The sequence below is a fragment of the Pelmatolapia mariae genome, linkage group LG6 (assembly GCF_036321145.2).
Source record: "Pelmatolapia mariae isolate MD_Pm_ZW linkage group LG6, Pm_UMD_F_2, whole genome shotgun sequence".
NCBI classification, from domain to species: Eukaryota; Metazoa; Chordata; class Actinopteri; order Cichliformes; family Cichlidae; genus Pelmatolapia; species Pelmatolapia mariae.
In genome coordinates, this window is record NC_086232.1 from 7,380,886 (window position 1) to 7,407,840 (window position 26,955).

The 26,955-nt window shown below is 42.8% G+C and overlaps 2 protein-coding genes across 3 annotated transcripts; one reads left to right on the forward strand and one right to left on the reverse strand.

Annotated features, from left to right (window-relative positions):
• Positions 1-879: 879 nt before the first annotated feature.
• zbtb45 (zinc finger and BTB domain containing 45) lies at positions 880-9,255 on the forward strand. 2 transcript variants are annotated; one of them, XM_063475090.1, is made up of 6 exons: positions 880-990; positions 2,124-3,476; positions 3,857-3,991; positions 6,302-6,442; positions 8,208-8,481; positions 8,835-9,255. In XM_063475090.1, exons 2-6 carry the CDS (start codon positions 2,415-2,417, stop codon positions 9,251-9,253), a joined length of 2,031 nt encoding a protein of 676 aa, XP_063331160.1. In that variant the 5' UTR covers positions 880-990; positions 2,124-2,414; the 3' UTR covers positions 9,254-9,255. The 2 variants fall into 2 exon arrangements, with proteins under 2 accessions (XP_063331160.1, XP_063331161.1); XM_063475091.1 differs by having other exon boundaries at positions 884-990; positions 2,127-3,476.
• Positions 9,256-17,610: 8,355 nt separating this feature from the next.
• dla (deltaA) lies at positions 17,611-23,771 on the reverse strand. Its single transcript, XM_063475092.1, has 11 exons — positions 23,251-23,771; positions 22,803-23,105; positions 22,468-22,528; positions 22,116-22,373; positions 21,159-21,219; positions 20,924-21,054; positions 20,169-20,338; positions 19,696-19,912; positions 18,836-19,604; positions 18,638-18,746; positions 17,611-18,529 (listed from the first exon to the last, which is right to left on the reverse strand). The coding sequence occupies exons 1-11, from the start codon at positions 23,317-23,319 to the stop codon at positions 18,524-18,526; spliced, it is 2,154 nt and encodes a 717-aa protein (XP_063331162.1). The 5' UTR covers positions 23,320-23,771; the 3' UTR covers positions 17,611-18,523.
• Between the last annotated feature and the right edge of the window lie 3,184 nt (positions 23,772-26,955).

Here is a 26,955-nt window from a genome sequence, read left to right on the forward strand (position 1 = left end):
TATCATTTTATATTCAAGTTTGCCACACATGATTAGGTGGTGGTGGGGGCTGAACTGGGGGGAATAACAAAGTGACATTGTCCCACTGGCTGTTCTGTTTTATATAAACTCTCCTTCACACCTTTCCTTGACCTCATCGTCATCAAGGCCAATGTAATGTGATTGGGAAGGGTTAGGACTTTTCAACTGGAACCAGGTACCCGCATGGCTTTTAAACCCAGAGCAAGGTTCAGATACTGACCTTTTTTTCTCCCATTTCATGCAAGCGTTTACTGCATGACAAACATTCTTGAGCATGCAGCACTGCGTTAAGGCTGATCTAGGAATCTTGCCCCACCAACTTCAACAAGCCTGTTGCCTTTCTTACTGGGATTAAGTCAGGTAAGTGGAATTCTTGTTGTACAAATGCCCTCAGATACATGCTCATATAAACGGTAAGAAATCGCAATATTTAAACACCTAACTATAAAAGTTAACTTCAAAATCTATGCTCCTGTGATCTGTATATTTGTCTGTATTATATTGTTGCGCTTGCCGAATATAATTCATTTAATATTTTGCATTAGTTTCCTCTTTTCCCATATGACAAGCCCGTGAGTAATGAAAAAATGAAAGAGTTTAAACAATTGCTGAGTATTTGCATTTCCTCGAAGCTATTTAGGCGTGTACAGGTATTTTGAAAACCCTCTTGTATCTGGACTTTGTCTGCAGGTATTTGTCCTACATTTTTAGATGCACAAGCCTATAATTAATACCATAGAAGTGGTGCATGTACATTAGTAGTTGCCGCTCGTGTAGCTTGCGTTATACAAGAGAAACTCCACATCCCTTTCTGTGCTTTCTTTATGTGTGTGTATGCGTGTGTGTGCAACTGCGTGCATGTGTGTTTGTTACCAGCTCTCATCAGGTTGGGTGCGTTATATGAGGGCTTCCTGCTGCATCCATCTGCCTGAAACTACCAAGAACCGAACTGTCACTGTATTTTTTATTGTAAGTAGTCTCGATTAAATAGCATGCAATGACAGTGTCACAGTAAAACACGTAGGTATAGCCTTAAGAAGCTTTGTGCAGAAAAGGGTGGTAGCCCGTTAGCTGCTGACATGCTAACTTTACTAATTTTTCGCTAGCTAACGCAAGCTAGTAAACTAGCCAGGTTAGCATTCTATTTGAGCGTGGGGGCGAGATTTGATAGCTGCTTATATGTTATGCTAGAAACGTCGCCAGCTGCCGTTATATTCAGTGCTCCACTTTTGTGTTTTATTGGACGTCGAAGCTTTTTTTTGCATGCATAAAATTGTGCATTTCATGCACATTTCCGTGTGGGACTCGAGCGGCTAATATCAACAGCTAACGCTAGTTAACGCTAGCTCGCCGCTGTTAACCTGCTCGCTTGTAGCTGGAGGAAACGTTAGCTGGTCAGTCATCAATTTAATCGAGCTATTAGTTACACATTTAGGTAACAAGTGCTATTAATTATCCACCCATATTGCCTCGCTATTCCTGCGCCTGTTTAGCTCAATCAACGGTGTAATTAACTCTGATGTTGCGTTACCGGCCACCTACTGTGCAAGATAGCCACATATACTGACCCGGGGAACCATTGGACTCACGCACGGCACGTGCTGTCGGTTGACCAAAACAGGTGTGCCAAATGATGCACGCGACTAATTTGATGATGGATTATTAGCTGCTCAATTGTTACTCAGCCACCTTTCGTTAACGGCTGGATTAACTAGTTCCAACATGAAACGAGTCACTGAGCACAACATAATTAAGGGCTATAGTTGAGGATTATTAGTATAATTTGTGAATGATTTATTTTAAATCATGAAATTCTTATTAATATCTGCAAAGTTTTTAGAAAATGTGAAAAATGGGCATTGCAATTCAACGACTTTTAGGAAAACATTTCAGGTTTCCTCTTTGTTCAACAATCCCCAAACAAAGAATCTTAATTTTGATTAATCTAATGTAAAGACAAGTTCTGTGTTTTTTATATTTGAGTTGCAATTGAATAAATTAACATTTTTGACATACATATATAAAAAAAACGTGTTTTTGCACTACTGAAAACTTTATATAAGTGCTTAGTGTTTAATTGTTTTTGTTATGGTTTATTTCAGCAGGTTTTAACAGAGGTTAACGTTCTGGTGGAAACAGCCACTTGACATTGCCCACACTCAGGACATCGAAGGCAGCTCCTCATACCCTTAGGCATATCAGAGAAGCAGTTTGTAAACATTCATCAGACTCATGACTGTTTGAGAGGACACGGCCCCACCGTGGCCCATGCACTGTATCCATTTCCCTCCCTGTCCTCCTTATCCCTCAAGCTGACGCAAAACCCCAGACACCTCCCCCCCCTCCCCCACCCCCACTCCCATCCGGTTCCCAGTGACTCGCCTCCTCCTGCCATGGTGTCCGGCACAGAGACCGTGCACTACATCCACCTCCACAACTCCAGCCAATCAGTGCTGGAAGCCCTTCGCACACAACGGCGTGAGGGCCTCTTCTGCGATGTGACCGTGCGAATACACGATGCCTCCCTGCGTGCCCATGCCTGTGTCCTGGCAGCCGGTAGCCCCTTCTTCCAGGACAAGTTGCTGCTCGGTCATTCTGAAATCTCTGTTCCACCGCTGGTGCCCGCTGAAACCGTGAAGCAGCTTGTAGACTTCATGTACAGTGGCTCGCTGGTGGTGCTGCAGTCACAGGCCCTGTGCATCCTCACTGCTGCCAGCATCCTGCAAATTAAGACGGTCATTGATGAGTGCACTCAGATCATCTCTCAGAGGAAGGCAGCAGCAGGGGCAGCAAGTGCAGCAGCCGCAGCGGCCGCGGCTGCTGCTGCTGGAGGAGGAATGCTTGGAGGGGTCCTCCCTAAACAAGAGGAGCGTGGTGGGGGGAAAGGGAGAGAGAGCGGCAGCAGTGGAAGCTGTTCTGTTAGTGGCGCTGGTGGGGGTTACGCCAACTTCTCTAATTTCATGGCTGAATGTGGAGGTGGTAACATGGCCGGTGGGTTAGGGGGTGCCAACGTTAGCGTCAGTGAGAGCGGCCCAGGCCCCATGGATCAAGCTAACACTGTAAGCCTGATGGCACTTGGAGACATGGGCCCCGGTGCCATGTGTGGTGGTGACGCGATGGGCACCGGGGGAGGTGCAGTCCTCATGAAGCAGAGCTCAAGCTGTACTCAGGACGTAAGGTACAAGCTCCGAGACCTGTTGGCACAGACAGCCAATGGAGCCAGCACAAGTAGCACAGGGAACCTCTCAGCGGGCTGCAGCTCCGGCGTGGCCAGTGTGGACAGCATTGGCAGGGACAGCCTCCGCGGCAACACAACTGACCTCTCTGATGACCTTGTGGGGATAGACCGATACAGTGAAGAGGAGGACTTGGATGGGAGAGACAGGGGAAGAGATGGAGATAGAGACAGGGGGGCGAGCCACAGCCGCAAGCAGAGGCAGCCGCTAAGACTCCAGGTAGGGGGATAAGGGGAATGGTTGCTATGGTTACAGTTTTCAGGCATGCAGAGCTGCAACGTTTTCGTTTTCTTTCTTTTTATGCTTTTCCCTCTTCTCACACTGCATTGGCGTATATCGCTGAGATGTTTCTGCACTTTTCACAGTTGGATCTCTCGCCTAAACTTCAGCAGTAATTGCCTTGTTGATAAACTATGGACTTCTGCATATTGACTGTAGGTTATTCAACTTATCAGAACCTGCTTGAAGGGGCTGTAGCTGGGGCAGTGGTTGCTCTTCTTATAGACTTTTTGTTGCTTTTTAGCTCCAACTACTGATCTAAAGGTATTTCTTTACTACTTGAAATTGAAATGGACCCATCTTTTTTTTTTTCTCCCTAGGTGCTGGGAGGAGAGGGAGTAGTGGTGAAGGATGAAAGCGTACAGGACGCAGATGGGACTGTCTATGCCTTGGAGGATGGGAGACGAGATCAAGAGCAGGAGGGCTCCCAGGAATCCATGGCAAGCTTTGGACAGGTATGTTAACTCAGAAGTGAATAAAAAAAGAACTAAAATGAAGAAACAAAAAAAACAGCTCACCTGCGCTGAATGTTTCAATAATTTATCTACTATGCAAGGAGAAGCATGGCATTCAGAGTATTACACATATTGCAGATGTGAAGTGATGGTATTTGATTTTTTTAGAGAAATATTTTGGTACATTATCTTCCGTTTTGCCTCAGAAAGGCCTTATTGTAGTACTTTTGAACTCAGCATTTGTGCCAGAAGTCCTGAAATAAGTAGATGGGAAAACGTGGTGGAGCAGATTTATGCCGCAGCCTGCTGTACCCTGCAGTCTATACAAGGAACATCTGCCACACAGTCAGAAAGATTCAGCCCTGCTTGTCAGTTTTGCTGCAGATTGTCACGTTTGGAGATAAAATCATCTACTCAGTTTAGTCAAAGACACAGCATGTGATCGTCACTTAACCCAACATTGCTTGAATAGTATAATCTTGTCTTTGAGCAATGTGTGAAACGGGCTCTTGCTTTCATCCCTGCAGACATTATTTTTCTTATTTGTCCTCCTCATGTCTATGACGGTTAAAAGGCAATTGCTCTGCTGTGATTGTCGCCATGTTTACATGTAAGATGAGCGCTCAGAGAGAAAGTTTGAATCTGGAGAAGCTCTCCTACTTTTTTCCTCTTGCACAGTGCACCGCTGCTCCCTGACACTCTGAACGCTCCCTGCTCGCTCACCCAGTGAACAGAGCAGAGCGAGAGAGCTGTTCCTGTTCCATTCGAGCAAGATGTTGTTGCAAAGCAGGAGGCTAAAAATATGAGTATGGAAAGTGGTTAAATTTCTGCAACAATAACGGGAACCAAAGCATGACGATAACTGCAGTGAGTGCAATAGATGTGGTTAGCAAGCTGAGATATACATGCATACCCACTGAACAAATATCTGAATAGTAATATTTGGCCACAGCCCTAGAATGCGTGCAAAATGCTGTGTTACATTTCAGTTGGCCACACGCCACCTGGAGGTGTTATTGCTAGTCATCAGTTGTAAATGATGTCTGATCCCACATTTTTAAGAAAAATCAACTATATATCCGATATATTCAAAGGTCATCTTGGTCTGATATCTCAAATTCTGTGACAAAAATCTGCAGATGGGCCTGTTCTCTGCAAGGACGTAAATAAAGCCTGTGCAGTAGAGATTCTTGAAGAACTTCCAGTATGTGTAAGACTGTCTGTTTTAAGTAGGTTAGCAGTACTAGTGCTAGTATGGTTCTTCACTTCCTTTTACTAGAAGTAGTGTTAATGTTTGACTTCTCTGTCTACCGTGTTACCCTCACTGTGTGTGCTATGGTACCTTTACAGGATGTGCCAAGGTTGTTAGCAGCTCTGCATGCTCTTCTGTCCACCCCAAATCCATACACATGTCTGACTCTGGTAAAAGCAAAACATATATTCCACTCTGTTATTTCTCGATTATTACTCAGATTTAGTAACAAAAGTTTGGGTATTTTCCACTTTAAGAAAATCATGGCAGGGACAAACAGACTAGAATAGCACTCACATGTATAATGAAATTATGGGATGCAAGTGCGAATCATTGAAATCCCAACATTGACATTATTCGTTTAAACATTTGGCCCTAGTTACTGGAAACTGTAATGCATGACACTATTGCATCATCACACAACCTGTACCACCACAGATAAGAAGATACCAGACCACCGACGTAGCATGTGAAACTCGATCAGCCTCTCAGACAAACAGAAAGTTACTGTTGGTATGACTCATGTTGGCATTTCGTGCTTCTTTACATTGACGTGGATCATCTTCCCAGCCAGGTCTAACTACTTCCAGTGAAACTGCTGTTATGACAGTCATTACTCTGACTGGTTGGACTGTAATGTACGATATCTTGTCAGCATCTGCTCGCCTGCACCTGTAACATGGTAGACTTATAAACAATATAAAGAAAACTGGCTGTATATTTAGGTAATGAGGGATGTGGTTTGCCTACACAGAAAGTCTTTTCGTTGCGTAATGTGTGTTACATGAAAAAGATAATCTTGTTTCCTTCAAAGCAATGGCATAAAGGAATGACTCTTACTTGAACTATATGCCCGTATAGATGACCAAAAGTCTAATTTTACGTTTGCCTTTACATTCCTTTGATGATATGTGCTGTCTGCAGAGCTGCAGAGATGTGAACCATCCGACCCTTGAACAGCAAAATTTCTCATGTTAAATAGTCTTTTTTTTTTTTAGCTTGTTCTTTTGTTTGTTTTTAGTTGTTTTTTTAAATCTATGTTTGTTTTTGTGTTTCAGGATTTCTATGATGAGCAGGGCGTGTTTTCAGAGAGTTTTTGGCCCCAGAGTGAGCCCCCTCAAGCCATGGCTTTTAACCCCAGAGGAAGGGTCAATAAACCACTGACTCCACCTCCAACCACCCAGGCCATCAACAACCAGGTCAGTGCTTCAGTCAAATTCACGAGCGGTGTACTAGGAAGTAAGATTAATGGATTAGTGAGCTCTGTCGAGCTTAAAGTCAGAGCTTTCTGTATCACCAAAGTGGCTTTTTTTTACCTGGCTTAATAACCATGTCAACTTATGCTCAACTCATAACCTGGTCAAAAGCAGGTTGTGGTCAGAGTTTCAGCTTAAAATTGGCTGGACGTGCACTAATTGTTTTATTTACAGCATTTTTTAAAAGTGTGTTATATTCTCTAGTAGGGAACATGTTTTATTTGTGCAAGTTGTTAAGCCTTACCTTACTAACATCACAAATTAAGCCCTGAGTGCACATTGCATTTTCACTGGAATGTGCATGTATTCAGAAAAAATGTATAAATGTTTTTATTCTTGATTCTAATGATAGAATAGCATGAAACACCCTTTTTGTGTGTATGTTAGAACTCAAAACAAAATGAGCGCAAACCTAGAATGAATCTATTCACCGTTTTCTGAGCAAACAATTATGCAGTTAAATGAGGAAATAATGAGCGACTTAATTGTTAATGAAAATAATAATTGCTCCTCCACATTTCTTATATAAATACATTATTGTAATTGCAAAAGTTACAAAATAATTTAATTGAGAAAATTGAAGCACCTTAAATGTGAAGCACTAATCTTATTAAATGATGTTTGCATTGAGGCAGGAAGTGAGATGATTGACGGAGAGTAGATTTTAACGCAATGCAGCACTAAGAAAAAACACACACACATACTCAACCAACACAGAACAACAGAAACACAAGTAAAAGCTTCAATTTAGTGTGATGGGCTGTATATCTTTTTCAAGCTTCAGCCTACACACTTTGATTGACGGGTGTGCTGACTTTGAAAATGAAAATGCAGAAATGGCCTGCATAGACAATGATTTTTTTCTTTTTTTTTCAAGGACGCAACAAACAAAGTAAAAAAGAAAATGAAACAGCATAACATACCAGACTGTAACATACCATTTCTACATATATATGTTCAAATCAGGCCTTCTCAAAATTCTGATGATGTGGGTTCAGTCACATGTCAGCTCCTTAAATTGGCAAATGGAAACGCACACCTGTCAAACAATTTGTACCATATTTACTGATGGTCTGTGCTAGCACAATGCTCTCTTAAGGCATTTAAAAAATGACGGTGTGTTTTCTAAAGAGGCATGGTGTGTTTTGTGGCTGGAAGGCGTGGACACGGATATTTTTGAAGATGGATTAATTGCATATGTGTATAGGAGTGGAGCTTCCAAGGTGCAATATCTGGAGAGGAGTAGTTTCAAATGAGTCATAAAGAGGTTTGTGGCAAACGCCTTTGTAAAACACACCTCTGGAGAAACTTTAAAAAGGGAAAATAAACAAATGAGGAAAAAAATGCGCATTCACACTATCTAACCTTTTTGTGGGTTAGATAGTAGTCAGATCCTGTGCTCCACCTGAGTTATCAGATGTTTTCTTTTTTTCAGAGAACTGCTAGGCAAATCAACACTGATTCTGTTTCAGCTGACTATTCCTCTCAAGTGCACGGTGTCCAGAGAGGAGCACATGCGTAAAACCTGCTGTTATTTTGTTTAGATCTTCTTTTGTCCTGCCACACTTGGTAGGATGGTGGTCATTATTGAAATGAACCAGCTATTGTTTTTGTAAGCGGTATATGTAGTTGATTAGTTCTAAATATTATCGATTGTGTTCGGAAATGTTCATCCAGAGCAAATGGTCTGTATCATGTTCCTTCACAGCTTCTGTTCCAGTACCCAGTGAGCCAGTCGCAGCCAGCTCCGTTCTATGTAGGCGGGCCCATGGGTGGGATTGACACCATGGCGGGGACAGAGCCCAGTCAGCAGGCACCACCCCCAGCATCAATGACCCCAGCTCCGCCACCCTCCACCTCTTCCTGCTCCGCAGGGCCCTCACCTTCCTCCCAGGGATCTGAGACCTCGTTCGACTGCACGCACTGTGGCAAATCTTTACGTTCCAGGAAGAACTACAGCAAGCACATGTTCATCCACTCCGGTACGTTCACGTCACAGTAATTGATCAGCTGCATGTATGTTACACAAGTGTGAAGAGGACAAAGATTAATTGCACTGTTACGTATGCAGTATTGCATCTCAAAACGCCAGCTTTCACCTCATTATCACCTGCCATTGAGGTCAGCACAAAGGTAGAGACTTGTATTTCAGGATAATCTGTCTAATGAATAGACACGTTTCTATCCCAGAATTCTTTGTATCATATTAAAAGAATTGTAAAATAAGTATTTTTATATGAACAAAAGGCAAACAGAAAATGATTCACTTGTATTGGCAAGGCTGTTCTTGGGGATGGTTTTATAAGCATGCTTCTGCACATGCCTGGCTCCACAGGTCAGAAACCTCATCAGTGCTCCATCTGCTGGCGCTCCTTCTCCCTGCGGGACTACCTCCTCAAACACATGGTGGTGCACACTGGTGTCAGGGCCTTCCAGTGCACCATGTGCGGCAAGCGTTTCACCCAGAAAAGCTCGCTAAATGTGCACATGCGCACCCACCGTGCCGAGCGCACCTTCCAGTGCAACGTGTGCCACCGGGCCTTTACTCACCGTACCTTGCTGGAGCGCCATGCCCTGCAGCACGCCCACCACGCCCCGCAGACCCCAGGTCAAGGCCAGGGGCGGGGAGCCGACATGACCTCACCTACCAAGCACAGCCCTCCAGCTATGGGAGGGCACTCAGGTATGGCTGGCGCGGCTGGCATGGTTGGCAGTATGGCCAACATGCCAAGCCACGGAGCTTCCTCCACCTAGAGAGAGGGGGGGAAGGAAGGGGGCGGCGGGGGGGGGATAAGGTGGTTTATGATCCCATTCCTTGAATCAACAATTTGCTCCTAACAGCCTTGTTGATCTTTTGTTCTGATGGAAAGAGCGCCATTTTAGCTTAATACCATTTTCAGTCAGGGCTCCTACACAGTACTGGAACGCCTTTTAAGAAAAAAAAAAAGTACTCTTAAGGATATTTTTGAATAGCGCACATATTATGGGAAAATCTGGCTGGAAAAAAAGTCCTTTTCTAGAAACCCATTTGACCTAGTCGTAGCTGTAATTCGTGTTGTCACATCAGTTCCTGTGAGGACTAACCATAAGCTTATAGAGCAATGTCACAATAATCATGCCTTGTTGAATAGCCATGTTTCTTCTTTTTTTTTAATAACTGAGACTTGTGTAGGAGCCCTGTTTTGAAAGACCAGAGAGTCACCAAAGAGGTTAGGAAAACTGAACAGGGTTTGGGAGTGGGTGAGGCTAAGGAAAGTTGTAGCGTTTCTTTTTTTTTTTCTAAGTGGAGGTGAGGGTGGGAGTGGACTAACATTTCGAGTTTTAAGGAGATGCAAGTTAGGGAAACAGGGAAGGATAGGTCGGTCAGGGTGGTGAGTTTACCAGGTTTCATTCACTTTCAATTCATTTAAATGAAGTTTGTGTCAGTTCATGCAAATTACCAAAACATAAGCATGTAACCATAACCCAATGTGGTTGTCCAATGAGGATGATTCTATACGTAGAATCTTTGAAGCAGCAGATTGGAAAAGTGCTTGAGGGTTTTTTTTTATTTAGTACCTAAATGTACCGCTATAAAGTCAATATTACAGAAAAGGGAAAAATTAAAGTAATAAATTGTTAGAAAACAGTGTGCTCACATGTAGCACATTCAGAGTAGGAGAAGCTAACCCAATGCAGACAGCAAGTAGAAGTTTAGCTAGCACTTTAGCATAAAAGCTAACAGATAAATACAGTCTGTTTCGTCTTTTTTTTCTTATTCTTTTTAAATCAGCATTTAAAAGTTTTCATAATTCCATTAGCTATTTGGCTAATATTAAAAGCTAATGATAGCATTAGCCACATTTAGCTATGCTAGCATGTACAACAGTACATGCAAGGAACAGTTAAAGTTATTTGCAAGCAATATTCAGAAAATTATCACTTCTTTCTCTGCTGTTTTCATCAAAGCCAACATTGACTTTCTATATAGTTTTATATAGAATAACGTTTTACCTGGAAGTTCTACATTTATGGTTTGGTTTAGATCAAGTTGGACAAAAATAGAAAAAATAATAATTTAAACAATTTAAGAGCACTGACATTAATTTAAAAATAAAGAAATAAGTGTTGATCACGTGTTGTTCAGCAGCTGAAGTTTATTGCTCTCACATCAGTTCTCAGGAGTAACGTACACATGGGCGCATTCTCTTTAGCAAAACATTTTGCTTGCCTTTCACTTTAAAAACACCCTCAGCGCCTCTTTTTTTCACCCTGTTAGTTTTCAGAGTTTTGCGTATTTAAACTTGAAATAAAGAATGCACTTACTGAGTTAATTGAATTGAATGTAAATGGAGCCCGGCACTATTCAGGAGCAACCTTTGATGACAAAGAAGCGTGCTGATGAATGAATCGAGGAAGAAGGAAAATAGTCTGAGAAGAGTGAGAATACAGCAGGGAATGGGGGGAGGGAGGGAGAGGCGGGTTGTATGATGCACAGCAGTGTGAATGAAATTCACCATCATCCATCAGACCGCTTTGTAACATTTTCCACAGGCGCCACCGGTCGGCCCCAGGATCATATACCTCGAACCAGAACGAGCCCCCGATGGCTCAGAGGGACACTAGTTACTCATTTGAAATGTTTGCTAAACATTTCAGCATGTTTTACACACAGACACACACACAGACACACACACACACACACACACCTACAATTACCTCGGTGGTCCAAAGACAGGCATTATGCTTCACATCTTAAGCTACATCAAACGAAGAAACAGTGAAAACTAAAGCTAAGATAGAATCCATATACTTTTTAAAAGCTTGCTAAAGTACTTATGTGTAAAATTCCTGTACATCACTATAACGCTCAGTTTGTTATTTGTCGCTCATGTGATTCTTTGATGCAAAAATAAGGCAGAAAAAAACAACCCAAAAGCGAAAGAGCCATTCAGAGGAAGTTAAACTTGGATGAATATCAATGACAAATCAGTGACTATTATCAGGATTTTTATTAAGTGTTTGGTTTTGTTTATCTTTTGGGGCTCTGGTTGATAATAAATGGGAAGTGTTTGTTGCTTAAAAAAATAAAAGCTTTTCTTACAGCACTATAAAAACAAAAAACAAAAAAAAAACAACTTTTGATGTTTTAGTAAGACTAAATTAATCATAAAACTGTACAATCACCCCTTCAAGTTTTGACAAAGTCGAACTGTGATAATATTAATTATCACATTAATATTTATTAGGATTTGATCTCTATGCACAGTTAAGTTTGCACATCATGTTACTTAGACCTAATGTTGCTGTCCCCTTAAATATTTGGCCTGAGATTGTTTTTTTCTTTTTCAGTACCTTAAAGGTACATAAAAAGACCTTATGTGTTCCTGCTTTTTGCTCATTTTCCTCAATGTTTGTTAGCTGAAGCATTATATGATATTCAGTAGTTTACTTAAGCTTTGTAAGAGCCTTCTAATTGACATGATTTTATAAGTGAACCTCTCAAAAGTGAGACATTTTGAGCTTGAGAACTTTGCAAGTGATTAGATAATTTGACATTTAAAAAAAATCTCTTTAATGTAGACGTCTTTTAAAAAAGTGAATCCAGCAAAGATATAGATTTGGATCCTTTCTGCCTGGGCTTCACTATAAATATTGACATTAAATGTCCCACGTAAATGTGGAAAACGACTGCTTATTTACACAGAACAGTCCTGGCAGCATGTGTTCATTGGCTTCTGAACATTGCAAGTGAATTTGCAGACTCAGTACTTAGTTTCTCCAGTGTTGTGGATAGAAGAAGAGATGCTGGACTGAAACTCCTCCAACTGCCTGTTGGTTATAAGCTATATACATATATATATATATATGTATGTGTATAAATGTTAACGCCAAAACTTTGGTGCTTTTTTGGAAATCTTTACCTCATTTGATAGATGCCAACACCACGCTGTGGTCTGGGTTTGGTAAATAAGCAGTATTGAGCTGTTTCTGAGGTTTGATCAATCCTCAGCAGTGAAAGTGGTTTTGGTGCATTTTGTCTGAGGCGGACCCTTGTACAGTACTGTATTATGTGTGCTTTGAAGCCATGTCAGCGCATTGTATCGTACTGTGTTATGCCTTTTTTGTTTTCTGTACTTTTGTTTTATTGAGAGGGATGATAATTGTTTTTTCTACATTATTTCTTTAACAGAAGCTAAATATGTCAGAAGAAGAAAAAGTCATTTTATAAAAAAAAAAAGTTACTTGTCATTGTAAAACTACATCTTTTATGTATAAAAAGACTAAAGGCATGATTTTAACTTTTTCTGAGAACTTAGATGTCGTACTCGATGAATTAATTGAATTTTAAAAATGAGTGATTTCAAAGATTTCTTTCTCCAAATAAAAAGTCTTCTATGGCTCTGGGCCAGCTGCTCTTTGTGGATCTCAATTTGTTAAAAAAGAACTTTTTTTTAACTCCTTCTTCTTTTTTTTAACCCTAAATGTGTGTTTGTTTCTGCACATGTCTCGTGGGCAAATTCAGATATATAATTCTTATTTTGCACACGCACTCAGTTCTCTTTGAAACACATCAAAGGTGCCGTTTGATGTTGGTATTTTTACCCAGGTATCCAGCGCTGCTTATCACACAGTGTAAATAATACAACCCGTAGATGCAAAACTCTTCTTCCATTCAAATCTCCAATTCAAAATCAGTTTGTGTAAACATGATAAACCTTTAACGTTAAAGAAAATATAAAGACATATATTTAAATATGTATAAACTGTCCCTGATCAGACATTGTACATTCAGGTGCTGAGATCATTAGAGGCCATTATTGTGGAAGCACAGTTATCTCTTGGTTCTTAGTATTTTGTGTGACCCCCGCCCCTCAATGGTGGAATGGGACGATGGTGTCCTGGCTTTTCATTGAGTATCACTCTGTATCTTCAGTTTTAGCCTAATTTAGCAACTGTGAATTGCTTGCTTGCTTTATTCATTGTGACGTATTTTTATACACTTACTGCTGCTTGGAAGAATATACACGGAGCTTAAGCCCTGGACAAAACTTTGAAATCTTTTGTCCTTTACAAGTAAATAACTAAACGTCATGTCAGCCAGCTCCTCGTCAACACTGACATGTTTGGCTGGGGTCATTTGTTTTGGAATAAATGTACATGTCTTGGTTTGATTTTTTTAGACGTTTTTTGAAAGAAGCCGGATGCTGCAGAGTCAAAGAGGACACTTTTCCAGGGCCAGTGGATGGCAGCTGGAGGAGAGAGGGTAACCTCTCCTCCAGCTGCACAGACTGGTGAGTGGTTCTTAAACATCTGTGCAGGTTTCTTCTTGTTGACCCTGCTCTGAAGCATATTTTCATTTTATAAAGTCTGCACTCATCTTTAGTCTCCAATATCACAAAAATGGAGCCAGTTGGTGCTCATTTTCTGTTTTCGCTCATTTCTTCCCTTTCACCCGACGTGCTTAAATCCAGCTCCTCGTCTCTCTGTCTCTCTGTTCTTGGCCTGTACCGCTTGCTTTCTTTGAGTCATTATTGGCCACATGGTGTACCCATCAAAAAACAAAGTGCATGGATTTTATCAGAGCTGAGCAGAAGTGGCTGAAGAGTCAATTTTCTGTGTCGGGACATCCTTCATATATATTTCAAATATAAAAATATTTCAAATTCGTTCCATAAGATAAGACAAAGTGTTATCTTTGGCATTTTTTTAATTCAACTTTATAATTGGGAAGATTATTTTTGTTTTTGCCACTAATAACAAACTAAAGATATTTAAAATGGAAAGCTTGTCAGGTGTTAAGTGGTGAACATATCAAAAATGCAGTTCTCTAAAAATGATCAGGTGCAAGGACTGGACTAACAATGAGTGAGTGAAGAATCAGCCAATGTCCAAAAAACATTTTTGAAAGATCTCCAGAAGTTAAAAACTGCTCATTGGAAGCAAAATATAAAAATGTGCGTCTGCTCATATAAACCCACCCTCGTAGCATGAAAATTTTCCTGTAACTGTTACACTTGACGTATTATGTTTTATCAGTTGGTATTTATTTGGTGTTTAGAAACTTTGAAACACCACAGCCGAGTGTTCCAACAGGAATAAAAACACATAATGTGTTTTGGAATGGACAAAGCAGGCAAATGGTAAATGGTCTGGTTCTATTAGTGCTTTTCTACTCTAACTGAACATTTAAAGCACTTCATACAGTTTAACCCTTTTCAGTGAAATGACATTTTATTAAATATTAGCTGGGGTGTATGTACATATTTGAGCTTGTATGTATACTTTTGACCCTACCTTTAGAGAGAATCCCAGATCAATTTAAACTTCTGCACTGAATTCTTCTTTCTTAAAGTCATTAAAGATGTGTGCTGTACAGTCATTTCAGGAAAAACAAGAGTTCTAAGAAATCATTCAATGACTTTCATTCCCATGGTGTGTGTATATAAACCTCTGATAACAACTATATATTTATTGTGCTTATGTCACACAGCTCCGACTGTGACCAAAACACAGCTGTTTAAATCTTCAGTGTGCAATGAGAGGCACTAAAACCATTTGTTACAGGTGGCGGATTAACTGAGGGGTTTCACAAAGGCCTGATATTTATTAAATAGGGATTGTTTTGAATTGTAACATATGAAAAGCTACTCTAGAAGCGCTCAAGAATTAAAATATGGAGCTGTAAATGAGGCTAAAAGCCTGTTTATAGGGATACACAAAGGTTGTGAAGGGATGCCAAATTGCTATAATTTTTCTGTAAAGCAAATTTACCTTCGGGTATAAATAAAGCAACCGTGAACCTTTTATCAAATATAAGTATATCAGCTAATAACAGTACATTCACTGATGGCAGGAGATGGCGTTTCTCTCCTCTGCCATATCGGTTTTTGTCCACAAATCTGAGATTCGTTTTCAGAGTTTGTAATTTTGTAAGTCTTTAATTTTTATGGTCATTTTATTTTAACGGAGAGAGACTGAATATCAACCAAAAATTTAGGGGAGAAAACACATTACAGAAAAGATATACACTGATTTGCATGTTATCGAGTGAAAAAAGTATTTGATTCCTTACAACCAAGCCAGAATTATGGGTCCCACAGGTTGCCTGTGTGCAGGGATTGCAATTAAACCATTAATTATAGGCACCCCTGATTTCAGCTCTTTATGTGTATAAAGCACACCTGTCTACAGAGTCAGTTTCTTCCAGTCCACCACCATGGGCAAGACCAAAGAGCTGTCAGATGATGTCAGGGACAAGACTGTAGACCTGTACAAGACTAGAAAGGGCTAAATGAGCATCAGCATGAAGCTTTGTGAGAAGGTGAAAATTGCTGGAGCAATGATTTGGGAAGGAAAAAATGACTGTTAGTTGCCCTTGGTCAGGAGTTCCATGCTTCATGAGGTGAGAATGATCATGACAAAGGTGGTGGATCAGCCCAAAACCACATGGCGTGGTTTGGCTTGTTAATGATCTGAAGACAGGACCACAGTCTAACAACAACATTGGTAACACACTGCACCATAACAGATTGAAATGTTGCAGCACTCACAAGGTCTGCTGCTCAAGAAGTCACATGACCAGGCTGTCTTAAGTTTATGAAAATGTAAATGATTCAGAGAAGGTTTGGGAGAAAGTGTTCTGGTCCACTAAAACCAAGATCATGCTCTTTAGTGTTGACTGGACCAGCTGTGTTTGTGGTGGAGAGGAATGCTAAGCATGATCCAAAAAAACACCATCCTCACAGTCAAGCATGAAGCTGGAAAAAGTGGGGCTATTTTTCTGCTAAGGATACAGGATGACTTCCCTGTATCAAAGAGCCAATGGATGGGGCCGTATGCCATAAGGTCTTGGATGAGAAGCTCCTTCTCTGAGTCAGAACACTGACGCTCTCCATTAAAATTAAACGATCATAAAAGTTAGAGACTGTTCATGTCTTTGGAAGTGAGCAAATTTACAAATTCAGCAGGGGATAAAATAATAATATGTATGTCTTCAGAAAGACACTGGTGTATCAGTGTGGTTACTCAGTTTAAAAACATGTTTTTAGTTTAAATTGTTTCTTTTTCATTGGGTTTTATCACTCTTACTCTGTCAGTTTTACATAGCTGAAGCTAAAACATTGAATTTCTCAGGCTGCTGATTGAGTGCTGTAGTGTCTTTGTATTCCTCACTGTGCACAAAAGTCCTCTTAGGTTCTCTCTTGAGTCGACCATTTCTCAAAAATCCCAACAAATTTATCAGAAAGGAAGACAATGCAAAAGCTGTCGTTTCTTGAAGGCCCATAGATAATCTTTTTTTTTCCTTTTACAGCTGCTCCCGGCCTTTGAAGGTCTGGCTGGTTGTGGCTGAACTCTGGCCAGAAGGCATCTGTTACTCAACAACATCTGTTCCTGTTACTCTCTTTCTCCCAGCATGCCGAGGGACACGCAGGTTCTCCCAAGGGTGGCCTTTTGTGTGCCCCATTGTCAATTCCATCATTGTCTGCTGAAGTCTGTTCCCATAAGGCCGTGGGTTTATAAACCCCTCCAAAGGACAAACTCTACCGGCCTGATGATTTACAGTTATTTGTGTTCAAACACAATCGGTATCTTTGTGGGGCAATTAAGAAAGAGAACTCTGAGGAACTGATTTTATACTGTATGACTTTTGTGTTCAGATGTGACCGAACTTTGCTGTTTGTTTTTCGAAAAAAAAAAAAATAGCTTTTTCTCTGGCAACAGGAAGTCAAGGCTTGAAAACCAAACCTAAAGTGGTCCAGTAGGCGAATTTCAGAGCCATGAATTACCTGACTTGGTCTTTAGGAGGAGAAATAGGAGTGGTAAATCTAGCGTAGGGGTATTGTTTTTTATGAATAGGGCCCCCTCTCTCGTCTCCAGGGAGACACTTTCAACTTCTGGCAGTAGCCAACAGTGTCGGCATAGAAAAGCCCACTATGGGGTCGCCAGGGGAAGACAACAGATGTTACTGATTAACTTTGCTCACAGACCCCTAAAGAAGTGTTTTTCAGAGTGCTTGCAGATGGACAAAACAAAAGTTGGACGCAATCAAATGTTCACATTTAGCAATATTTATTTGGAAAAATAGTCTTGGCTAATTCCTTCATTCAAATACGGTAAAGGAAAGGGTAACATAACAATTTGTACAGTACAATCCCTCTTAAATAACATTTTCTTAACAAAACAAAACAAAGAAAAACCATCCCATTGACCTGAAGTGCCTTTGCAAATATCATTAAAAAAAGCAACTTAAATAATCATAACAAACATCACAAGTATATAATACAAAATAAAAACAGCACAAAATCATTAAATTAACTTAAATTAAATCATAATTTTAAATCATAACTTGTTTTTTTCTTTATTTATTTTACAAAATCAGTATCAAAAAGCAACTTTCTTTTTCTTTTAATCAACACAAAGTTTTCATATCCCAAAGAAGAAAAGAACTGAACAATACTATGTCATAAAATGGTTTGGAGGGCTTAGGGATGAAAACGCACTTCAGTTAACACAGTGATCAAGTATACATACAGTCTTCACAGGTGTAGTGATGGGCGCACAGCCCACGAGAACAGCCTCGTGAAGAACAGGCCAGTATGGCCAAACATCCACCGTTTGATGCAGTTCCTGCGCTCAGCAACGGCGTGTGGGTTAGAGAAAAGGCCTGGGTGCAAATGTTGCAAAACAAAACTCGTATATCATCGCTACGGGACAGCGTTCATTTATATTTTTTTTCTTCTTCTTTTTTTCTTATTTTTTACAAAAACCCCACTCCCTCTTAACAGGCAGAACAGAAAGCTAAGAAGCAGTTTACTTTGAACTGTAAACTTTTTTTTTTTACCCTGCCAGTTCTAATCCCACAGGCCGCCACTGCCTGCGCTTAGTTTCCAGTAGAGAACCAGCTCACTCTGAATATCAGTTAAACGTATCAGCAGCAGTCTCAAGGCGGGACACCTCCCCCTAGGTTTAGAGCAGCATCTGAAGGAGCATAAAAACTCTCCTATAGAGTAAATGAACAACGGGCAGCCCATTGGTGGCTTCTTACACCTGGGGAAGCACACCAAAAAGACAGAAATTTTTAGTTTTTGTTCTTTTAAATTCCAAATGACCGCAGAAATCGTATCTCTGGCTAAGGGTCAACAAAGTAGAACTCACCTCAGTTGCAATTATACATTCGTCCTTCTCCTCTGACATCACAAACACAGATTTGTACTTGGTGTCCGCACATGCAGACATTTCTGGGGCTTTCTTTTCTGATGCATCGCTGTGGGAAGGTGAGAAAACACGTTAGATTTGTGGACATCCACAGTCTGATTTTGTGTTTGACAGACGTTTATAGTGTTAGTTATTTACCATTTTAAACGTTTGCTGCGCTTCTCCTCAAACTCAAATGAGTCCTTGTCCTCGCAGGCCGCCTCCAGCATGGCCTCCTTGGCCGCCTGCTCGTAGTTGACCTCGTGTACAAGCTTGTAATCTGCAGGCAGATGGCGGCTGTTGTAGCTGCTCCTCCCTGGTGAAGATCCTTCATCGGGGTCCCCGCTGCAGAAGTCCATCTTCTTGTTGATGTTTTTGACACCTGGCATCGGCATCACACTGATGGCCAGGTCCCTGTCACTGCGGTGACAGTTGTTAGTAAGGTTATTTATTGTCTCTGATTCGCCTACAGTTTCTACTTGGCCGTCACACTGAACTTTTGATTGGAAAAAGCCAACCAGAACAGCACAGGCTGCCAACAGCAGCAGCACCAGAACCACCCCGGAACCAATGGCCATCCAGGGAACTTCTGACCCCCGGATGGCAGCGTGCTCTGGAAGCAAGAACTGACAGTTTCTGCCACCGTATCCGTGAGCACAGGCGCAGACATAGCGGTTGTTTCTCTCGTGGCAGGTGGCACCGTTGTGGCAGGGGTTGTGCTCGCAGCGGCTGATCGGGGAGCTGCAGTTGCGACCCGTGTATCCCGGGGGACAAGTGCAGGTGTAGCCATCAGGACCTTCCTGGCACGTGCCACCATTCTGGCAAGGATACGAAGAACACTCATCACCACTGTGGTCACAGTTCTGGCCGGTGAAGCCGTCTGGACACTGACACAAGTAGGAGTTCACGAGATCCACACAGCGTGCACCTGAGAATAGAGATGAAGTCAGAAATGAGTTTTCAGTTTGTGCAGACTGAGCATCTCAAAGACCAAACCCTTGTTCTGTTTGAGTACTTACCATTGGAGCAGGGGCTGGAGGTGCAGTGGTCAATCTTCTTCTCACAGTTGAACCCTGCATACCCCGTGGGGCACTGGCAGAAGTAGCCTCCGTCAGGGTTGTCAGTACAGCGGCCTCCGTTGGAGCAAGGCCCATCAGCACACGTCATGGCGCTTTGCTCGCAGTTGTTGCCATAGAAACCGTGAGGGCAAGTGCAGGTATATGTGTTTTCCAAATCCTGTGGGAAAAAATAGAACAGACTTGACATCAAGATCTGTGTGGTGCTGCATCTGCAGCATTTCCAGCTTGCTGCATGGTGTATGTCTTGAATTTTTTTTAGGTTTAATATGAATTGAAGAATGATCGAAAACAGAAAAGATAGATGAGAAGGAATGAAGGCTGATGCATTCAGGCATCACTGGCGCTGAGCCGCAGTTAACAAGATGTCTCTATTCTTATTCCAAGTTCATTTAAGAAGACCGACGAGCACTCACAGTGCAGCTTCCTCCATTGCGGCAGGGGTTTCCAGCACATTCGTTGACCCGAATCTCACAGCTGGCCCCAGTGAAGCCAGGCCTGCAGGAACAGGTGTAGCTGCCCTGGCCAGTGTTGCTACAAGTGGCTCCATTCATGCAGGGCTTGTGGTGAGTGCAGTAGTTGAGATCTGGAAAAAACAGAGCAGCACATGTGGATTAGCCAGAGCACAACACATGGCGGGACAGCAGCAGCGGCGACAGTATGCGCTTTTGTCCTCAGGCACACTTGACTGTTTCTCTTCTGCCAGTGGTTTTTTGTTTCCTTGCCTCTTGTCTTTGCTGAAACAACTGCTGCTCTGTTACTGCAGTGCTGATGCTCTTTCTTTTCAGTCTACCTTTTTACTGGCTTGTTTGAAACCAAGTTTGTGGTTTGAATAAATGACAAACCAGTGATGGAAAACTTGCCTTCAAGAACAAGTTGTCCACATTTTGTCACCTTTCCACCAAATAAGCAGGGCATTTGTAAGTTGTTTAAGCATTAATTTGTTATCTTCCTGTTTATGAAATCTAAGTCTAAGCTGCACATAACCAGATTTTTGTTTCAAATACATTTCAAATACTTGTTTTTTGTTTTGTTTTTTTATATATTGTGATGCAGCCTAGATATCTGGAAAACGTCTAACCAATCGTTGCTTTTCCCTACGTGTTGTGGCTTCCTTCATCCAACAAAACCACTTCTCTCTCTGTCCCTACTTCCCAGACTCTTTCCTTACCTTGGTTGCAGAAGAGTCCACCCCAGCCCTCCTGGCAGTTGCACTGCCAGGGCTGCTGGCAGGTCCCATGGAGGCAGCCCGGGTAACGAATGCAATCATCGCAGTAGCGCCCTTTGAATCCCACTCTGCACCTGTTGTTGTCCAATTAGGAGGGAACACCGGTCACTCCACTCACATTACTTCACGCAATCCACTAATTAATTAATGCCCCAGTGAACTTGTGGAGAGAACTTACTTGCACTCCCCGGGTTTCTCGCAGAACCCATGCTCTTCATCACATCCTGGCAGACAAATCGCTGTACAGGAAAACAAGAGTATGCTTTTTAGAAACACTGAGGCAACTTGTTTTTAAGATTTGCTTTTAAAGATGAAAAAATCCAAAGAAAGTAATTAAAATGAAGTAAAGTAGTGGATTCTGAACCCATTAGCTTGTCATCATGGAAGATTTTTCTGCTTAACATAGTGCAGAGACAAAGGAGGGAGTGTGTGAATGCGTGTGTGCACTCACACACACAGAGGCCCTCAGCCCACCACCCTCTTTTTTTTTCTTCTTCACTGCGGGTCAGAACTCTTTTATTCATTCTGTGTGTGTACACACACACACACACATACACACACATACTCCCCTTAATGTCTCGGATTGGGGTAGATAAGAGTGGACAGCTGGCGAGTGTGTTGCCAGTGCGCGACAGCTGCTCCATTGTCTCCTCTCTGCCGGCAGCTGCCCACTTCAAACAATACCTCCCCCAACTCAGCCAATCACCGACCGGCCCACTTGGAGAGTAACGAATCGGAAGGTAGCATGTAAATTTATGGCACGCGTGAGATTATTCTCAAAAACTTTCCTTAGAATAAATCAAGTGGTCGTGTGTGTGTATGTGTGTGTGTGTGTGTGTGTGTGTGTGGGGGGGGGGGGGGTAGGAGGGAGGAGGGGGTGCGCGTGGTGTTTACGCCCTAAATTGCCTTCTAACGGCACTCAGAGAACTTGACTATATATCTACATGGAAATAAGAACTTTTTGAACTTTACCTTCACTAAAAAACATTCAAATTAGTTTTAAATCTATCTTTTTTAAACGATTTCTCTTTAAAGTGATTTCTTTACCTCTAATTTCTTTTCCTTTCTGTGTTTGTTTGTCTCTCGTCTAATCAAAATATTTTATTCTATAACGGGAAAAATCTCTGCAGCTCACGTTCAGTGCAGTACTGCCCCTTCCACCCGGCGTCGCACACAATCTCCCCGCGCTCTCCACAGGTGAAGTGGCCGAAGGCGTCGTCTCTCGGCCGGCAGAACACTGAACAGCCGTCCCCGTAGTAGTGCTCATCGCACACGAATCGATAGGAGTACTTGAGTTCGGTCCTTCCCCCGGTGTGCAGGTCCTGGGACCATTCCTCTCCCACAGTCAGGTGCCTCTGGGTGGTCATGGTGCTGATAACCCGGTCTGGGTTCTCTGAAATGTGCATGTAGAAGTAGAAGATGAGGAGGAGAAAGTGTGTAAATGTGAAAAACAACAACAACATTGAAATGGGAGATTTAGTTCCTACCCGTGGAGAGGTCGTCTTTGGAATCGGCGTGTAATGCTTCAATGATCAGCGAGAAGGTCCCCTGGGAACACAAATGGCTTCATGAGACAGGTGGCCAGCGGAGATGTGGCGATAACATCAAGTAAAGGCCCGAGGCGATTGTGCCATACACTCAATGTGCTGAATGCAAACTGCCTAACCTGATCCGACGAAACTAAATACCTGTAAACTTTGTGTGCTCTCTGAGCCTTCAAGTTGTGCGCAGGGAAAAAGGTGCTCTTTTCACGCACGCATTTACAAGAATTGGCGCGATTTCTCAGCCTTAACTCCTACTCTACATGAATGGTTGTATTTACCGGCCACGTGAAGCCGAAGTTAATCCTGATGGGGTTGGTGAACGAACTCTCCGGGATGACATCTGGGACCTGGAATGAATTGGAGCCGAGGACGGGTGTCACAGCTCCGCCGTAGGTGCACGGGGGCTCTGGGGAAGCGTTGGGTTGATAGTGCTTGAGACAGATCCTGAAGAAGGTCTTACACTCGCACTGCTGCTGGAAAGACGAAGCCAGACCTCCTTTACAGCAGTTTTTGTTGCCCTGTACTCCCTTCTTGTTCAGAAACTCCTGCAACTTCAGCTCAAAAACTCCCGAGCAAAACCCCTGCGGAGGAAAGCGGCTTATTATCATCAAGTGCACACACAGTACTGCTTGTGTGAGAGTGCGTGTTGTGATGGGAGGGTAGGGGAGGCAGGGGGAGGGTGATGGTTCATTGTTTGGAGGGAAAATGTTTGATTTAGAAGCTTACCTGGCACAGCAACATGGACATGACGGCAAGAGTCAGCAGGATGACGCGCCCCATATTAAATAAATACATAATAAATAGTAAATAAATAGAGTAAAAAGTCTCGGGGCTCGGCTTGTCGTCAGGGTGCCTCCTCCTGTTCAGTCCCTCTGAGGAAGATACATTGAGCACGTTTCTGTCGCCTCACAGGGTTTTCTCATCAACTGCTGTGGATATGTGCCACGCCGTTTTCACTCATGTCCCGAGGCACAAAAAGACAAAGGATAAATCCCAAACCTTAAAAAAATAAAATCACAAAACAAATGGAGTAAACTTCTGCGCTGTGTTGAAAAAGAAAAGCAGTCCTCGAAGTTCAGTTATAATCCAGTGCGTAAAGAGGAAAAAGCGAAGTGTTCCTTGTTTGTTACAGCAAGAATGTTAGGGCGAAGCTTTTTTTGTTTTGTGTGTGAAGGTCTTGGTCTAACCCAAGGACAGATTTGTCACTGGTCCAACATGCTTCTTTCTACCGCCTGATGTCTTTCCTCACTGTGAACTGTGCGTCTGTCTACAGCCAAGGCCGCCTGCAGCCTGTTATATACGGCCTGACACATGCTATGGTAATAGCATGCAAATGGACCCCCTCCTCCTGCTGCCCGACTACACCTCCCAATCTGGCTTGGCTCTCTACAATGGGATCCCATACAAGTACCCCACCACCATCCTCCTTATTCCTCCTGTAACCCCTCATACAGTGTTAATACCCGAGCTCAAATAAGGTTGTGTGGAAGTATTTAAGAAGTGAAAACTTCTGTAAGACTCCTACACAGGACAAGACGGGAGACAAGATTAATTAATACATGTTTTCTACTAACAAACAGGAAAACTTAACATTCAAGCGGTTAAGAAGACATAAGAAGAAGAAAAAGAATTGGGCTGACTTTTGGTTGTTGGTCTTTTGACATCACAGACACTCTCCTATATATGAAAAACAAGCTAAAAGTGTTAAAGTGGTAGCATGGATATGTTCTATACACCTTTTAAGAGTTTTCAGCATCGTACAGCTGCCAGATTTCCCCCTGGGCTGTGGATGTAGACGGCATGCGGCTGAATTGATCCATCCAGCTGTTGCATCACTGCACCAGCTCCTTTCTTGTGGGCGTCCTAAGATGTTTTGGATGCAGTGCCAATTAACAGTGTGAAGCTGATTCAAAAATCTCCCCCAAAAAGAAAGAAAAAGCGTTTCCTGGTCAAACTCTGACTCAGTTAATTGTTTTTCAGCCCCCCCCCCCCCCCCCCCCCCCCCTTCTCTTCCTTCTCCCCTTCTTTCTCAGCATACACACACGCTCTAAATTTTGGTATTTGTATCTGTGGGAAGAATTTGATGCTTTGAATTGACTGAAAAGACTGAAGAAAACATTCCTTGGCAGAGCTGCGCAATGAGGTAAACGACATGAGGGGCTGGACTCCTGCTTTTCTATTTTGCTCTCGTCTTCTTCTCTTTCTTCGCACTAGGATGAAAAAAAGAGACCGTGTTTGCGTGCTTATAGGTGGCAGTGTGTGTGCGTGCACAGAAGCGCGCGCGCGCACCGTAGTCGCTCGCGTGGCCAACATAAGGGGGAACTTTTGTTGTTGTGTGTGGTGGAGGAATAAGTTTGCTCTCTCTCTCTCTCTCTCTCTCTCTCTCCCCCCACCCCCCCCCCCCCCCTCAGCTGTATGGTAATTCGACCAGCACCTGCTCTCTTCTCCTCAATAACAGCGCGTGCACGCCTCACTTGGCTGAGCGTGCGCGCACACATCTAACACACAATACTCTCCCTGGGCGCGTGCATATATATATATATATATATATATATATATATATATGTGTGTGTGTGTGTGTGTGTGTGTGTGTATGTTCTGTGTATGACAAGGGAAAACTATTCTTCGTCCAAAATCTTATGTGGTGCGCATATGAATAAGGAGTGGGAGGACGGGGGGTGTGGTGGGGGGGTGTTGCTTAATTAGGTTGTTCATTAGATGTGTGATTTTTCTGCTGTATAATGGGGTCTACTGGAACAGCACGCGCGGGCTAGCGCACCATGCACGTACATTGCGTCACTGTGTTGAGATATGTACGTCACGACTATTGTTTTCTGGCGCCTCTCTCCGACTTCGTTACCTGCTGCCACGGTCCGTCCTACACACCGGCTGTCAGAGGAGCCCTCCCCCATGAAAAAGTGTTACGTTCCCCCACAATTACCTTCACTTCATACGTCACATAACAGTGTTACGTATTACCCCTAATCATTGGCAACAATCAAACAAAAAGTCCCCCTCTATTGATAAACCTGTCCATCTCAACTCTTTCTCAAAGCAAACTCCGGCTGAACCATGACCATCACAATTAAGCCGGTTGAGACAAGAAAATCAATTACACTCAGGGATAAGGGAGACTTCATCAGTCCTTGAGGGAGGGGATTGGAGGGTGCATCTGGGTGCAATACTGAACCTTTAACTTTTGGTACCGACGTGGTAAAATTACACAGACACGCTTTCAGGCTCTATTGAACCCCCATAATGTCCGCCATATTTATCAGAAACTTTAACTGAAGGGCCATTTACTGTTAATACCTCGGCTGCTGTGCTGCAGTCTTCACCTGGAGTGAAGTGTTGAGTTTCTACACTCAAAACCAGAAAAGTACCCCCCCCCACCCCCCCAACAACAACCAAAAATAAAACACAAAAAACAGAGAACACAATTAGGACACTGTCCATCGAAAAGATGGTGCTGACTGGGCTCTGGCTGTTTAACTAAAGTGCTACTGTAGGGGGCTGCTGTAGTTTAACTCCTGCCCACCAGTAGCTGCGTCAAACAAAAAAGGGTGACTCGGGGTCTGACTATTCATCCATTCTCTGCGCTTTAATTTCCATTGATTGTGAATGCAGGGGGGAAGGAGGAAGGGGGTCTTCAGTGAAGGACCACGACACGCCTTCAGACGCGGACAGACCCTTACAAGCCATCTGCCACTAACTTCCCCCTCCCCTGCATATCCAGAAAACGACGTTTATTTCCCTGCTTCCCTCCCTCCCTCCTCCGGCCTGAAGCGCACGTCTCTATGTGTCTCTGTCCACAGGGCTCCATCTACACTCAACTGGAAGCATGTATAAGGACCTGTAACGGTATGGGCCCTCCGGGGCCATATGGCGAGGGGGAAGCAGGAGAGTTTTTTTCCTTTCTTGGTCCCAGAAGAGGAGACACCACATGGTCACTCGTGGGAACGTAAACACAGCGAGCATCACACGATATCGATCATAAGAGGCAGTGATCGGGGAAGGGGAGAAGGGAGGGTGATGCTGTGTGATGATCAACTGATTATTTACACTAATATCTCATCACTGCAGAAAATATGAATGGAGACTTCACCTGGAGTCAAAGATGCACACACGATGCTGCTATGGTTGGTGGTTCAATCCCCTGAATGAAAAGGAAAAGGTGCAGAATCAATGTTCTCTTGCTGGATGCAGCTGAGAGGGGAGGGGAGGGGCGGAGGGGCACTAAGGAGGAGAAGGAGGAGGATGAGGGGTCTTATAGAGGCCACCCGTGTAAGCGCTGAAAGCCTAAAGGAAATGGCAGGTTTTGAATGGGCACGTTCGTGAGAGATGCTATTACGCACTCCTCCTCCAGGCGTAATAGCTTACAGGGGAAAAACACCTAAGCAACAATATGGAGAAATACAATTCCTTTGTGTG

Excerpts from the sequence above, each read along its gene's own strand:
- zbtb45 (XM_063475090.1), top strand. The coding sequence starts at position 2,415 with ATGGTGTCCGGCACAGAGACCGTGCACTACATCCACCTCCACAACTCC. Across the intron at positions 3,477-3,856 it reads GGCAGCCGCTAAGACTCCAG|GTGCTGGGAGGAGAGGGAGT; the intron begins GTAGGGGGATAA and ends TTTTCTCCCTAG. Across the intron at positions 6,443-8,207 it reads CCCAGGCCATCAACAACCAG|CTTCTGTTCCAGTACCCAGT; the intron begins GTCAGTGCTTCA and ends GTTCCTTCACAG.
- dla (XM_063475092.1), bottom strand. The coding sequence starts at position 23,319 with ATGTATTTATTTAATATGGGGCGCGTCATCCTGCTGACTCTTGCCGTC. Across the intron at positions 23,106-23,250 it reads TGTCCATGTTGCTGTGCCAG|GGGTTTTGCTCGGGAGTTTT; the intron begins GTAAGCTTCTAA and ends TTTCCTCCGCAG. Across the intron at positions 19,913-20,168 it reads GCAATGGAGGAAGCTGCACT|GATTTGGAAAACACATATAC; the intron begins GTGAGTGCTCGT and ends TTTTTCCCACAG.